General features: G+C 39.5%; 1 protein-coding gene, 1 long non-coding RNA gene and 1 other non-coding gene across 3 annotated transcripts in view; all 3 read left to right on the top strand.

The window, feature by feature from the left end:
- Positions 1 to 3994: 3994 nt before the first annotated feature.
- On the top strand, positions 3995 to 4389 carry LOC113470177. The gene is made up of 2 exons (XR_003393329.1): positions 3995 to 4071; positions 4324 to 4389. It is a non-coding gene; the product is annotated as an uncharacterized LOC113470177 (long non-coding RNA).
- A 917-nt stretch (positions 4390 to 5306) lies between these two features.
- Positions 5307 to 16858, top strand: part of LOC103515835 (transmembrane protein 87A-like) — a gene marked incomplete at its 3' end in the record, with an annotated part of 41025 nt that continues 29473 nt past the window's right edge. Inside the window, exons 1-5 of the mRNA XM_008480777.3 lie at positions 5307 to 5595; positions 7674 to 7734; positions 8847 to 8938; positions 9182 to 9403; positions 9862 to 10017. Coding sequence (XP_008478999.2) covers positions 5494 to 5595; positions 7674 to 7734; positions 8847 to 8938; positions 9182 to 9403; positions 9862 to 10017 — 633 coding nt within the window. The remainder of the gene's footprint in view (positions 5596 to 7673; positions 7735 to 8846; positions 8939 to 9181; positions 9404 to 9861; positions 10018 to 16858) is intronic.
- On the top strand, positions 8437 to 8509 carry Trnaf-gaa. Its single transcript has one exon. It is a non-coding gene; the product is annotated as a tRNA-Phe (tRNA).

Genomic DNA, 16858 nt, shown 5'->3' with positions numbered 1-16858 from the left:
ACCAAAGACCTATTTGGGCAGAAGTTTTTTTTTCCGTTCATTTTGAATCTTCAAAACATCAAAATGAAGCTAAAAATGGATCGCTCCCATGAGAGCGTACATTTCGAGATCTTATTACGTCCATTTGATCTTATCTAAGACGCTCTAAATGTCATCGATTTTTACTTTCCTTATCTCGGGAGTTTCTCGTCTTTTTACTTTCCTTATCCTATAGGAAGGAAAGTAATGTAATCGGGTCAAATTTTCGATGGTCAAATTTTAGTGCCAAAACACGTTTTGAGGTCCCTAGAGCCTAAATCCAAAGTTTCAGCCATTGGTCCGTGTGTGTGTCTGTCTGTCTGTCCGTCTCTCTGTGTGTCTGTCTGTCTGAGACTGTCAAAGTCAATCTCTTCATTGTCAGAGAGGTAGTTTTACTTCTTGGTAACTCCAGTCTAGACCACAAAATGATTTCAATTTGATTGAACAATAGAGTACCTAAAGGTAACCTCTTTACTCTTCAAGTCTTCACTAATATCGCTATGATGACACCAAAGACCTATTTGGGCAGAAGATTTTTTTTCCCGTTCATTTTGAATCTTCAAAACATCAAATGAAGCTAAAAATGGATCGCTCCCATGAGAGCGTATACATTTCGAGATCTTATTACGTCCATTTGATCTTATCTAAGACGCGCCAGCCTAGTTAGCTTAGTTGGTAGTGCGTCTGCCTCGTAAGCGCTAGGCCGCGCGTTTGATTCCCGCCCGGGGGATTTTATCCTGATGGGATAATGTCTACCTTGTAAGCGCTAGGCCGCGGGTTCGATTCCCGCCCGGGGCGGATTTTATCCTGATGGGATAATGTTCGTTCTCGAGGCTGGCTTTCTCCTATCCTGTCTTCCTTCTCTCTTCGATTTCGGGACGATAAGACCATAGCAGTTACAGTTCCCTCTATCAAACCTCCTAAAAAAAAAAAAAAATCTAAGACGCTCTAAATGTCATTGATTTTTTTCTCTCCTTATAAAACAAGAATAGTATTGAATTATATCCCGATAAGTAGACCGATTTAAGCCATAAGGATTAGATATATGTTCTCGATAGATCGGATAGATCACAGAAGGAACGATTGTGTGGTTGGATGGGGCCAGAGTTCCGGACCATCTGGGTAATCGCGTGCTCCTGGCTTTTACCCACTCAGACTGGCCAGGTTTCTGTGGGGTAGGCGTTTAGCTTGGCGCTAAATGGAGGGTAAAACCCGCGTCCCTAAAAATGGTAGCAGTTATACAGTGACCTTAAATCCCTACCCCGATCAAACAAACTGAACTGTTTCTATTCCTGAACTGAACTGTTACTATTCCTGAGCTGAACTGTTACTATTCCTGAACTGAACTGTTACTATTCCTGAGCTGAACTGTTACTATTCCTGAACTGAACTGTTACTATTCCGACCTAATGCGAAAACTGTCTATCGCGTACGAGTATTTACTTGAGATAACCACCTACTTCCTCACTTAGCCATCATTATGTTGTCGATGGACCAATGAGCACTTACTTCACTCGATCTTAATAGACGTAGGTAATTAAAAAGAAGAAGAAGAAGAAGAAGAAGAAAAAAAAGAAGAAGAAATCCGGCTAAATTTCCAGCACTTGCAAGATTTTGGTGGGAAATGGTTACTCAACGGATACTCGTAGAAATCGAAGAGAGCAGGAGGGCAGAATAGGGAAAAGACAACCGTTCCGAGAACGAGCCTTGTCTGTGTTAGGACAAAGTTCGTTCCGGGCGGGAATCTAACGTAGCGCGAATGCCAGCCACTCACACTGATTTGGAACGTGTGTGGCGAGAAAAGCTTCAGCCTGTGGTCTGAAGGTCTCGAGCTTTGTCCGCCATACACATTCCGATTGTCTCACAGACCCAGGTCTGTGAGACCGCGTTCTGTCAGACAATCTGAGCGTGAGTAGCGGGCATTACGAATCAGACGCGCTACCTTCCAACCTTCCTAGGCTCGTTAACTTCTCTCTAGAAGAGTCCTCAGTCCACAAAGTCCAGAGGACAGTATGTCTGTTGCAATACTGCAATGATCGCTTATAAAGCAGACGTTCTACCCCTTCCGAGCTAACTAGACTGGTGGGTAAGTTCCTTCTAGAACAGTCCTCAGTCCACAAAGCCCAGAGGACAGTATGTATGGTAAAACAGAATGATCAACATAGTATGTTAGAGTTTAGATGCAATATTGTGATCAACAAACTGTTGGTGGATCTGTATATATATATATACCTCTATACCTACATAATTTACTATTTACTAGTATTAGATAGGTACCTACCTACTTTTTCAGTTCAAGCACCGGAATCATTATAATGGTTAGGTTTCAAGGTGTCATTGAGTTTAGGCCCCCTCGGGCTTCATTTTTCCTCCTATGCTATGGGGTGAACTACTGAACTCCAAAAATTTAGAGCCACATTAGAACCAAACAATTTGTTGCACATTGCATAGTTATTATAGTTTTCAGGCGGTCATAAAAAAAATCAATCCTAGGTTCACATACCTTCTCATCTCGAATAGTTCTACTGTGCTTTGAACGTTTAACAACTCAACACTAGACGCTATCGGTGTGCATCGCATGAAAACGTTGAAGTTTCAAACGCACCTGTCCACGAAAGAAAGAGTAAACAAACCACTCATTTTTTGAACTTTTGACAAGTTTCATTCTTTTTTATCATACCTACTTACTGTAAGTCCGACCGTCTTGAATTTTGAATTTAGGTTAGACACTCCATATGTTACACATAGTCTCCTTAGTAATCAATGGGTACTGTCGATTTTTATAGCATCTTAAAATGCTCCAGTGACGTATTCGTACCGTTCCATTATGTACCAGGAGACAAAGTGAGGTCTGCCACTCGGAACAAACCAGAAAGATTTTTAGCTACATTCGCTTTATTTTTCAAAGTTTCAAGTAGGTACCTACATAACTTGGTAGTAGTTGGTAGGTACTACATAATGTTTATTTCAAAAACAGTTCAGTTTCTAGGTACCTAACTACATAATTATGTACTAGGTACCTAATACATACCAAAAATTGACACCAAAACAACCTATAGTTAGCTTGGAAGGTAGCGCGCTAACCTAGCGCGCGATTCCCGCCCGGGGCGAACTTCATCTTAAACTTACAAGGTCGTTATTTTCTCTTCGATTTTGGCACGATACAACCTCAAAAGTTACAGTTTCCTCTATCGAACCTCTTCAAAAAAAAAGTAATAGGTACCTACTACTTATCATCATCATGGGCACCCGTTATTTGTCCACTGCTGGGCAAAGGTCTCTTCTTCATTCCTCCATTGAATTCTACTCGACCTTTAGGGCTGTTTGCCCCAACACCTGGGCCTCGGAGTAGACTTTTTGTGTGCGGATCCTGAGCTTAGATACCCACATAAACTGTCTTGAGTGCTGAAGGTGTAACGAGCTGTATACTGAATTGTTCACCCCAACCTACTTTACATACGCTACGCCACTAGAATGTAGAATTGAATGCAAAAAAAATGTGCTGAAACCATATTTACCTCCGCTTTGTAACTATACCAGTCAACTGAACAATATGCTTATGCTATTACAGTCTTTTTTCTTCTATTTTACTATTTTAAATTTTTGGATTGCACGTTACTCAAGCAGACAGGTAACTATCGAGTATCCATCGTAAATTATATCGCTGACTATGGGCGGTATTGCTACATACTTACTCATAGGTAAGTACATAGGTAGGTACCTACATACCTAGGTACCCAATAAATAGCTAAAAAATGGGTATCAAACAGCTGCGAATTTGAAAATTGATGATGTTTGTTCTCGGAACGGCTATCTTTCTCCTATCCTGTCTTCCTTCTTCGATTTCGGCACGATAAGACCTTTTAGCAGTTACAGTTCCCTCTATCAAACCTCTTTTAAAATAATAATAATAATTTTATTATCTTCGGCTGTGTTTATCGTAGAGAACAGGGTCGTATTTAATTTAGCTTCATTTTTTTGCCTGATGACATTACAATACAGTGGAGTCTGTCTGAAACGCCATGCTGGAATGACCTCTATCTTAACACAGGGGTAAGATAAGTATTAGTATAAGTGTCTGACGAGAGGCATACTACCTACGGGATGGTATGCTACAACACAGACCACATGCGTCTAATGTAGCAGTTGTTTCATTGCTACGAAATGAAAACGGCGGTGAAACACTCGAAACTCAGTAAAATAGTATTTACAAAGGATGTGAAAATTAAATAAATTCATTAAAATAATTCATTAAATTCAATAATGAAAAACAGACCTAGCAGAAACAATTCCTTCCTCTTTCAGATCATAGCCAAGCTTCAGATGAACTCACTTATTTCCACGGTGAACAACTTTACCGTCAAGTCACTCTTTAGAGTGATCGCTTTGAGGCCAACTGGTTTTGGCTAAACAAAATTTTCCGAGTGGATGCCTTCCGCACTCAACCGTCGCTATCGATATAGCATAAGGAAATTTGGACTAGTCTACTCCCTGTTTATAGTCCCCTAGCTAGACGCTGATCTACTCTCTGTTTATACTTAGTCCCTCAACCAGACACACATAATTATTATAGCGAGCTTCATTAAGGGCTTTGCTTCCTACTTCATAAAGTACCTGGTTCGAATTCAGCTCGTAGGAAGCAAAGCCCTTTATGAAGCTCGCTATAATAATTATGTGTGTCCGTTTGTTAGACGGACGTTTTCCTCCATACAAATAAAGAACAGCTATAGTTTCTACAATGCTGGCAATAATTTAGTCTGGTTTCATCTTAACAATAAGGTGATACAACGCTGTTTCACACAGTTAGCATCACAGTATCTACTTGTTCCTTGCCTTGGTCACACATAAATTTCGAGGAATAGTTTCAAAATTCCTCAAGGAGTTACATAAGTTCCTCTCTCTCCCAGATTTTTTTTATATAATTATATACCTATAATTTACTATTTACTAGTATTAGGTAGGTACCTACCTACTTTTTCAGTTCAAGCACCGGAATCATTATAATGGTTAGGTGTCAAGGTGTCATTGAGTTTAGGCCCCCTCGGGCTTCATTTTTCCTCCTATGCTATGGGGTGAACTCCAAAAATTAAGAGCCACATTAGAACCAAATAATTTGTTGCACATTGCATAGTTATTATAGTTTCCAGGCGGTCATAAAAAAAAATCAATCCTAGGTCCACATACCTTCTCATCTCGAATAGTTCTACTGTGCTTTGAACGTTTAACAACTCAACACTGGACGCTATCGGTGTGCATCGAATGAAAACGTTGAAGTTTCAAACGCACCTGTCCATGTCCACGAAAGAAAAAGTAAACAAACCACTCATTTTTTGAACTTTTGACAAGTTTCATTCTTTTTTATCAATTTTATAAAGTTTTTATGGATTAATGTGTTATTTGTCCAGCTTTTCTTGCCAGCTGTAGAAGAAACTTTTCACCAACTCATGTAACCTCCACGTTTCTCAAACAGCTCCAATGATTTTCCTAGTTCTGAAAATTCTATCGGTCACATCACTCGTTGTTTCACCATCATATGGAATCCCAGATCAAGGGAAATGGGACTTCAAATTCAATGAAGTAAGTATAATCTTATCAGATAGTTGATGAGGATTAAGAGCAGGTGATGACTCTCACCCCTTGGTCTATGATTAGAAGTTAATCTCTGAGACTGCTTTCAGAAGTTCATTTTCTACAAGTACAGTATGCCAAAGGTTTAATGCAAGAATTTTAATGAAAGAATTTTACTCAAACAGCTCCAATGATTTTCCTAGTTCTGAAAATTCTATCGGTCACATCACTCGTTGTTTCACCATCATATGGAATCCCAGATCAGGGGAAATGGGACTTCAAATTTAATGAAGTAAGTATAATCTTATCAGATAGTTGATGAGGATTAAGAGCAGGTAATGACTCTCACCCTCTGGTCTGTGATTAGAATTTAATCTCTGAGACTGCTTTCAGAAATTCATTTTCTACAAGTACAGTATGCCAAAGGTTAACAAATACTCTATCACAAGATTGTAGAGCCCAGTTTTCAAATAGAGTACATACCTACTCGAATTCTATCAATCAAAGAAAACATTGATAACTGCTTATCTACCTCCAGTTAGTGTTATAACTTGCCAATGTTTGCCAAGCCAGTTCAGTTAGGTTATGGTTATGTACCGGGTTGAGTTGAGACAGGATATTGTTTCTACAGTTTGGCATGGGAGTGATAACTTAAAAACAAGGTTAGTTTATGAACCTTGCCTATCTCAACCCGGTACATAACCACAACCTTAACTTGGAGGCTGGCATGTCTATCTTGTAAGCACAGGGATTTTATCGTAAACAAATAAGGTTTGTTTTCAGAACAGCTGTTAAGTTTTGCTACGCTAGTAAGAGCTATGGGTTTGAAAATCCATAACTCCTTTGGGAACTAAAAGCAAATCCATGATTCAGAATTAGCTAGAACGCAGCATCAGCATAGTAAAATCTGAGTCCAAGAGTTTCAAAGAATAATAATTAGGGGTTTGTGAATAGTCGACCTGTTCCACCAAACAGACAAGAATTTTAATGAAATAAATAATTCAAACCGTTCCTGAAAAGTACCATTGGGGGTACTTATATAGGAACAAAAGGAAGATATTTTTTATAGTTACATTAAAATAAACCATTTTCATTTTCTCTCGAATTCCATCAATCAAAGAAAACATTGATAACTGCTTATCTACCTCCAGTTAGTGTTATTACTTGCCAATGTTTGCCAAGCCAGTTCAGTTAGGTTATGGTTATGTACCGGGTTGAGTTGAGACAGGATATTGTTTCTACAGTTTGGCATGGGAGCGATAACTTAAAAACAAGGTTAGTTTATCAACCTTGCCTATCTCAACCCGGTACATAACCACGACCTTAACTTGGAGGCTAGCATGTCTACCTTGTAAGCACCAGGTTGTGGGTTTGATTCCCACCAGGGTGGATTTTATCCTAAATAAATAAGGTTTGTTCTCAGAACAGCTGTTAAGTTTTGCTGCACTAGTAAGAGCTATGGGTTTGAAAATCCATAACTTCTTTTGGAACTAAAAGCAAATCCATGATTCAGAATTAGCTAGAACCCAGCATCAGCATAGTAAAATCTGAGTCCACAAGTTTGAAAGAATAATAATTAGGGGTTTGTGAATAGTCGACCTGTTCCACCAAACAGAATGACTTAGGATATGTATGTATGTAATAATTAGGGGTCGAGTGGATTGGAACACATCTCATGCCTTTAGGCTTAAATAAGCACATCAAAGGCCATTGTTTTGACAGTGACATTCCTGCTCTGAGGCTGCTGTATTGGATTCCTTGGCAGTTTGGTATTTTTTACTTCAGTATGTACCAGAAAACATACTGGGAGAAAAAACTCCTTGCCTTTCTGTTAAAAGAGTTCTCTTTAGTATGTACCAGAAAACATATTGAGGGAAAAAAACTCCTTGCCTTTCTGTCAAAAGAGTTCTCTTTAAGGACTAGGTTTTTTTTTTTTTTTTTTTTTACATACTTATATATTATTATTTAATTAGTCTTATCATTATCAACAACATAGGAAGGACATGAAGTCAGACTCATAAAAACAGTAATTAACAAGCTCTATTCTTCAATCTAAAATGAATTCCCACTTTGTTTCTGCATTCCAGAATAGCAATGTGGTTGGTGTACCAAAGAGTTTGTTCAAGGGCTCCAAAATCTACATTCAGGGTAAGAATAATTCCAGTTGTTTTAACCTGCCTCGGTGGTATAGTGGTCAAGATGCTTGCCTGGTAAACAGAAGGGTGTGAGTTTGATCCAAGCAGAGGCATGGAATTTTATCCTCATTTATTTGGGAATTTGACCACATAATGAAGCTCTCAGGGTTAGGTGGTAGAGAACGTCTCCACCATTAACCTTGCCTAGTGGTTACCTTCCACTCGAGAGTCTATTATTACATCTTGGCAGGGCCATATCCAGGGTTTTGTCAAGGGGGGTCGGGGTGGATGGTTCAAATTTTTGGAGTCTGGTCTACAGTAAAGGAGAAAAACAGCCTTGCATCTTAGGGAAACAGTTATGCCTTTTTATCAAACCTGGGACCACCAGTGTGCAAGCCTAATGTGGTGACCACTTGGCTACAGAGGTTGCTATTTGCTGACTGAAGAAATCAGCCCTATTGCACAAACTACTCTGCAATCCACACTCTGCCCTGGGTGGGAATCAAACCCACAACCTAGCACTTACAAGGCAGAAGTGGTACCCTCCAGCTAACTACTATGCTTGGCTGGCTGGTTTGTGAAAAAGACACTTATGGGGGGGGAAAAATCGTTCTCACATACCTCAGATGGCCTTGAGTTCGACTTGCTTTGAGAGAACACATGAATTGTGTGTGATGTCATTTTTATTTGCATATTTTTGCTTCCTCTCGGACTGGCCGAAATAGCTCAGTTGGGAGAGCGTTAGACTGAAGATCTAAATGTCCCTGGTTCGATCCCGGGTTTCGGCATATTTTTTCCATGTCGAATTTTTTCTCTTATTTTTGATTATTATATTCTTACTTCAATTTTTGTGGCCTAGCCTATAAATGACTCTGCACTCCACTCACAGAAAAAACGTCATACCTTCTGTCAACGCTCTGTGGAAAGTACAGAGTTTGCCTTGGAATAGGGCCTAAATGTCCCACTAGATTCCGACGTCCCCATAAACGTCCGAAACTATGTACTCAAGTATAGTAGAACCTCAGTTATTTCAATTCCAAAATCCATTGTTTTTTTTCTATCTTTCAAAGGATATCCTATCTTATCAGAGGAAAATGTCATGGGTGTTTTTGTTCCATATTTCAGTGAGCTGTACACAGGATTTGCCTGATGACATTACAATACAGTGGAGTCTGTCTGAAACGCCATGCTGGAATGACCTCTATCTTAACACAGGGGTAAGATAAGTATAAGTGTCTGATGAGAGGCATACTACAGGATGGGCATGCTACAACACAGACCACATGCGTCTAATGTAGCAGTTGTTTCATTGCTACGAAATAAAAACGGCGGTGAAACACTTGAAACTTAGTAAAATAGTATTTACAAAGGATGTGAAAATTAAATAAATTCATTAAAATACTTCATTAAATTCAATAATGAAAAACAGACCTAACAGAAACAATTCCTTCCTCTTTCAGATCATAGCCAAGCTTCAGATGAACTCACTTATTTCCACGGTGAACAACTTCACCGTCAAGTCACTCAACCAGACAGAGCGATGTACCAAGGAGAAGCTCATACTGGTCAATGAGGTGTTAACGCAGAGTCAAAGCGACCAGCGACTGGACGTGGAGACAGCAGGCATAGACAAGATGCCCACCGAACCCAGGACCTTGGGCGTCCTGGCCAAACCTCATACCGTGAGTTGTTTTTTTTTTTTTTTTTTTGACCTATCACTGAAGAAGCCTTCACTTGGTAGTTACATATGCAGCTTTTGTGGATATCACAGCATTACTAAGTGCCTCCTTTGCGATCTATTTACATAGTTCAATAATCTTTTTACACTAGTAATGCCGCCACTGGTCGCTACTCGAATCAAGGGTGCACTCGGCCTCGTAAGGCCTTACGAGGCCGAGTGCACCCTGGACTCCAAGCACAGAGCTGAAAAAACTTCGACCCGCCTGGAATCGAACCCGGGACCTCCGGAGTACCAGCCCAGTTTGATACCCACTCAGCCACGGAGGTTGCTTTTCTGACCTAAGAAATCAGCCCTATTCCGCAAACAACTTTGCGATCCACACTCCACACAGGACCACACTTTTTAACATGTTAACGGCTGGCTGTGATGTTAACACTAAAATTTGTGTTCTCATTTCAGAGTGTATGGTCACATCCCGTGTTCACCATCACAAAGGATGGCATCTACATTCTGGTGGTGAAAATTTTCAGTCCAGGTCCGTTCGAAGTCAATGTTCATATTGAGATGAAGGGGACGTATGGATATTTGTCTGCCGCGGATTGGCCTTTGCTACCGGTATGTTGGGTGGAAGATCTCATTCAACCAAGTGAGAACCCCGTCATTTACTATAAGTAAAGTAAAAAAAAAAAAAAAAAAAGATCTCATTCAACCAAGGGAAAACCCCGCCATTTTAAAAAAAAAAAAAAAAAAAAAAAAAAAAAAAAAAACAAGCGAACAAACACACAGACAGACGGAAAAACAGGCAACCAAACGAACAATAAACAACTTCCGCGCCCGACTGGATATCACACTAGGCTTGAAAACCGGAGGTCCCAGATTCGATTCCGGGCAGAGTCGAAGTTTCAACATATTCCTCTTTATTCCTTCCCCTTTTTCCATTTCCCCCTGTTTTCCCCCCTTTCTTTCCACCCTTTGATTTGTATATATTTTTTTTTTTTTAAATTTCATAACACTATTCTGTACATCAAGGGTGGGGTGGTAGAGAATGCCATAGGCATTAAGCCCACCCTTGATCAAACTTTAAGTGATGAAGTCAGCAAAATGATGTGAAATCTAAACAATGGGATCTAATTAGCTATCCACCAATGAGCCCATGCCCGGGACCATAATCTCTGTTTAAATTTGGTTTATGTTTAACTCTTGGATCAAGTGATCTCATTGGCTAAAAACTTTCAAATCAAATCAGATTACCTCATCTAACAGGTTAAATTCAAAACAAGTTCAAACTCAGATTGTGGTCCTCACCACCAGTCTCTTTCTCCTCTTCCTACTTTCCTTGTCAAAAGCGGTATTTTCCCACTGATCCTGGCCTGGTAAGCTGGAGGTCCGGGTTCCCTACTTTCTCAGCTTCTTCGCTAAATAAAAGAATATTGTTTTACTTATGACCACCATTGATTTCGCTCTAATGAGACACATTCTACTAACATTCCAGAGATATGTATTAGATGTAATAACATCAGAACAGATACAGGTCTACGAATATATCCAGGTATGTGACAATGTGACATGTATACAAAGATTAAGTGAAGAAGAAGAAGAAGGAGAAGACGAAGAAGAAGGAGAAGACGAAGGAGAAGAAGACGAAGAATGAGAAGAAGAAGAAGAAGAAGAAGAAGAAGAAGAAGAAAGAAGAAGACGACGACGACGACGACGAAGAAGAAGGAGAAGACGAAGAAGAAGACGAAGGAACATTCCAGAGATAGATGTAATAACATCAGAACAGATACAGGTCTACGAATATATCCAGGTATGCGACAATGTGACATGTACAAAGAAGGAGAAGACGAAGAAGAAGAAGAACAACGAGAAGAAGAAGACGAAGAACGAGAAGAAGAAGAAGAAGAAGAAGAAGAAAAGAAAGAAGAAGACAACGACGACGAAGAAGAAGAAGACGAAATAAGAAGACGACGACGACGAAGAAGAAGGAGAAGACGAAGGAGAAGAAGAAGAAGAAGACGAAGAACGAGAAGAAGAAGGGTAAGAAAACAATAGCCTCTCATTTGGACACTCGTTTGTCCTTTTGACTTGGAAGGTAGGAGAATGAAGAGGAGGAGGAGGAGAAGGATAAGAAGGGATAGAAGGACGAGGAGGAGGCTGGAGTAAAGGTTCCCTATTATTTAGAGTATTAGGTGCTGATGAATACAATTTCAAGAGAGGAAGGAGAGAGGATAAAAGAGGGGAGATTCCCAGCCTGTCCGTTTTAGAGCAATAGACGCCTGGTGATGGAAAGGGAGGGAGAGATAGGGAGGGGGAAGAGAATGAGAGGGAGGGGGAGGAGGAGAGTAAACACTTGACTGTACAGAAAATTGGGTAATGAAATGAAACAAATTAGTAATTTAGGTGTGTACTGTTTGGTGTTTAGCTTCAAAGAGTTTCGGAGCTTAATAGCTCCAAAGTTATTAAATAATGTTGAATGGAATTACAGTAGAACCTAGATTTATCAACCTCCATTATATCAACTCTCTATAATTATGTCAACTCCAAAAATTTTCCCATCTTTCAAGGAAATCCTACTCTATCAGAGGAAGAGATCATCGAAAGTGTTCAAATTGCCTCCAAAATAACGTCTAGGCCTTCCTTAGTCTGTACTGGTTACATTGGATGCAACAATGCGTCAGCGTCGAGCGATCAGATGAAAAACTGTGATTTCTAATCCTCTAATCAGATCACTCTGATTTCTAATAATTCTCTAATCAGAAGTATTTCACGTAACAAAGGAACAAAGTTTGAAGTTTACAAAAAAAAAAAAAACTCCATCTACAATTCTTCCAAAGCAATGTGTCTTCCCGTTTGAAAAGCCTCACCCCCAGTAGCAAATAGCAATGCATCATACATCAAACCAAGACGAGGGCACATGTGTCTTTGATATGAAACAGCTTCAACTTTTGCAAACAACTTTATAACAACGAAAAGTTCAAAAAGTTAAACGTTCGACGAGGAAATGTGATAAGGATGCAACACAAAACGTTTGGTTGAGATGTTTGCTGCGCTTGGCGGTATTTTGACCGCTTTTGACAGATTTCGACCGTTTTTTGGCGGTTTTCAGCTATAGCGACAAAACGGTTAGAGATATTGTAAAAGTTAGGGTAAAAGAACACTCAAATAAGCATCATTCAATAGGATAAGGAAAGTCGTGTGATGTTCACACCAGATTTTTTACTTTCTATTACTACAGTTTAGCGGAGCTATACTAGTAATGAAAGTATTGCAATCGGTCCAAATTTTCAAAATCGGGAAATGGTTGGAAATATCCGTTTTGGGATCCCCTGATGTCAAAAAAGTGATTTTTAGCCCATGGTCTGTACGTATGTATGTACGCACGTACGTACGTACGTACGTACGTACGTACGTTACGTACGTACGTACGTTACGTACAGACCATGGGCTAAAAATCACTTTTTTGACATCAGGGGATCCCAAAACGGATATTTCCAACCATTTCCCGATTTTGAAAATTTGGACCGATTGCAATACTTTCATTACTAGTATAGCTCGCTATACTGTAGTAATAGAAAGTAAAAATAGGTGAAAGAATACCAAACTTGGGATCTTTCCAGTTTTGGGACGGTTCCAAAATTTTCGCCGCACCTCTACGAGTATTCCGAAACAAAATCGTTTTTCCGTAAACAAGGGCTTCCGTTCTTTGAACTTTGGAGTGCTGTAAATCTCCAGACAAGAAGTAAAATTTTTGTTGTTTCGTGTGTACTTTTTTTTTCTAGAAAAGAGTGGGAGAGAGAAAGAGTGAGGAGGGACAGAGAGAAAGAAGATTAAGTTGTGTGAGAAAGAAGACTATAGTAGAAAGAGAGAGCAATACATATTGTTGAAGAACAAAATACAAGACTTGGGCTTTAAAAATAATTTTACAACAAGAAAATACTTAAAAATATAATAAAACAAAACTTAACCCATTGATGGGACGTTGGCAAATTGGTGATTATTTGTGTTTTGGACTTTGCAATCAAAGTAGTCTCTGATTACAAAGTCTTCGGAGAGGCTCCTTCAATGCCCCCAAAGAGAGTGAGAGAGAGAGAGAGAGAGAGAGAAAACAATAAAAAATAGGTAATAGGTAACTCCTAATGCACTAGTTACCTACTACCTATTTCTGAACTGTCAAAAAATATTGGGGGTAAGAGTTATTTCAAAGGAACCAAAAAGGGCTAAGTTAGGACTTTTGGAGGTATACAAAGTAACTGCAGAGGAATCTCCGAGGATTATAAACCCAAAGCCAGAGTAATATAAGTAGACATTCTCTCCCTCTACATCCTCCTCCTTCCATTTATTCCTCATTCCCCTTCCCCTTTTTTCTTACTTTTTCCACTCATCTCCTGGCTTTTATATGTTTTGCCTCTTCTCTCCACATACTTCCATGTTCCTTTTTTTCTCTCATACATTTTTCATCTCTCTTGTTTCTCCTTTTCACACATATATTCTCCTTTCCCCCATCTCTCTCTTTCTTTTCCCTCCCTTTTCTATCTCTCTCTTTCAAGTGTCATGGGCCCTACCGCCCTTAATACATTAGTGTCATGGGTCTTAAAGTCCCGAATATCGGTTTGAACTCTAGCATTGGTTTGAACTCGACAACAATGAGATATTTAGGTACCAGTGGGCGGGGCGGTAGACTACAACCCTGCAGCACATAGTAGGTCAGTATTACATAGTGTGTCGAATTGCAGATACCCCCTTAGAAACGGATCCTTTTCGTATTATACGCTAAAAGGCACTGTATCAAATAGGTCATTCTAAAAGAAGTAGCCTTTGATATTCACCACTGGACCGTACTCCTTTGCCGGAATTTCCAAAAGCATAAAATCAAACGATTTCGCTATATCTTTCGCCTCTCATTCCAGCGCAAACAATATTACAGTGTGTAACAGTTACAATATCGCACACCATCTGTGCATTTTGTACATATTACAATATTGAACGCCATTCTCACATCTTGCACCCATTACTAATGTATGAAGTATGTAGTAAAAATACTGGAGATTCCAATCAAAGAATTTTCAATTGAGATTTTTTGTTTCTGATAGCGAAAAAGTAAAAAAGAAGTAAAAAACGTTTAAAATGAGAAAAATATTTTCATGTAACTTTCGTTTTAAAATTGGAAAAAGTCGAGCATTTTCATTTTATTTCTGTCTGACATTAGTGCTATTATCTTGATGCTTTTTGGGGTCGTGTTTATCAGTGTAGAAATCTTCGTTTCCGAAATTTGAAGAATTCTAGAATGTCTCGAGAATTTTAGAAGGAAAATCCGAAGTTACAACTTGATTTAATTTAGTGATACATAGAACCAGCCTAGTTAGCTTACTAAACTCTAAAAAAAAACTCTAATTCACTTAATTGGCTATTCCAGGAATTATTGTAGCATAGAGTAGCTATCAGGAATGATAGAGTACGTACCTAGCATTAGTGGCGTATCTTCCATCGGAGCTAGGGTTTGGGGTAGCACCGCTTCCCTTCCTCTGTACTGTTCCTTTCCTTTAGCTCACCTACTGCAGTGCAATATAGTCCTGAACAAAAATAGAGGCGGCACACAAGGGATCAAGAAGGTACCACCTTAAAATAATACCTCCCCTAATATTATGACTTATTGAATAGTCCTAAACAAAAATAGACGCGGCACACAAGGGATCCAGAAGGGACTACCTTAAAATAATACCTCCCCTAATATTATGACTTATTGAATAGTCCTAATCAAAAATAGCACACAAGGGATCAAGAAGAGACTGCCATAAAATAAAAATACCTCCCCTACTTATGTCTTATCGAAAAGAGTTAACCTATTGATCATTCAACCTGGAGTCTAATCTCCGCCACTCACTCTCAGACCGTCTGATAGACCTAGACCTAGGTTTGTCAGACTGTTGGAACGTGTATGACAGAAAAATTTTCAGATCGTCCGACAGACGTAGGTCCGTCAACACGGTCTGAGAGTGCGTGGCTGGAATAAAGCCGCACAACAGGTCAGCTGTCAGTATAATTATTTCAGGGTTAAAGTATGTTTTGGAAGTACCCTTGCAGCTTCCCCTTTTCAAAATCTCACGCTACGCCACTGCATATTATACCATCATGATAGCAGAATGATAGCAAGTATTATTCTAGCTGTAAGTGGTGCACAGCTCAGGGATCTAGTATTACTGAATTACCTAGGAATGAGGAGGTGTGATTACATTAGTACCAACATCTAGGTACCGTATTGTACTAATACGCGATGGAAATTTATACCAGCAGCAAATTATACACAGAGAGGAGCTGAGGCTTGAGGAAGACGGAGGTACGGTAGAGAAATAGATAGGGGGGGAGAAGAAGGAAGAGAGAGAAGAGGAGAGGGAGGGACCATGGAGAGATGGGAGAAATCGAGCGAAGGAGAGAGAGAGAAAGAGGGAGGCAGAGCGGTAATAGGAAACGAGAGATGGTAGAAAGATAGGGAAGGAGAGGGAGAGATAGAGAGAGTGAAGGAAGAAGGTTGGGACTCTCTCCCAGAAAATGAAGGAAGAGAGAGAAGGAGAGGTGGGAGAAAGGGAAGGATATTAGGGAAAGAGAGATGGAGAAATAGAAATCGGATGAGAGGAAGGGAGAGAGAGAGGGAAGAGGAAATTGCGAGCAAATGATATGTACGAGTATTAAGCGACAAATGAGACGATGGGATTTTTAATTAAACTGCTCTCTCTATCTCCTCCTCTTCCTCCTCCCCTTTCTCTCTCTATATTCTCCCTCGTTCCTCCTTTTCTCTCCGTAAAACCAGCGTTACATGGTGGAGAGTATGAGGCCAAAGGAGAGAATAAGAAGAGGAGGAAGAAGGAGAAGAGGAAGAAGAAGGAGAAGAGGAAAAAGAAGAAAACAGGTTAAGGAGGAAGTGTGGTAATGGAGGATTGAGAAGAATAATTTTATTGTCAAGAAGGAGAACTCAAGGAATTCACTTCGTGGAAGCCATAATTATCTAAACTGTCTAAAAGATGAAGTACACGTTGCACTGATGGAAAATAGAAAGAAGAAGAAAGAGAGGGAAAAGAAGAAGAAGAAGCAAAAGCGAAGAAGGAAAATGAGATTGATAAATACCTGCGGAAGAAGAATTTGGAAGTATTTAGTGGTGATGTTATCAAAAGTACCTACAAAGCAAGTGAGAAAGAACCTGAGAAAGAGAACGAGAAAGAAGAAGCTGAAGAACAAGTAGAAAAAGAAGAAGAATAACAAGGCGGAAGAAGAAGGAGAAATTAGAGGAGATAGGAAAAGTACCTGTGGAAAAGGAGAGGATTCTTTGCGTAGAATGTCAAGAAGGTAAAAGCATTTGAGGGAAATGGCAAAATATTTGAAAGAATTCACTCTCCACAAGTCGTCATAATTCAAATGAAAAAAGAAAAGAAGAAGAAAAAAAAAAAAAAAAAAAAAATAGATA

The sequence above is a fragment of the Diaphorina citri genome, unplaced genomic scaffold (genome assembly GCF_000475195.1).
Source record: "Diaphorina citri unplaced genomic scaffold, Diaci psyllid genome assembly version 1.1 scaffold1423, whole genome shotgun sequence".
Classification (NCBI taxonomy): domain Eukaryota; kingdom Metazoa; phylum Arthropoda; class Insecta; order Hemiptera; family Psyllidae; genus Diaphorina; species Diaphorina citri.
The sequence above is the reverse complement of the archived record's forward strand: the minus strand, read 5'-3'. Positions and strand labels throughout refer to the sequence as shown.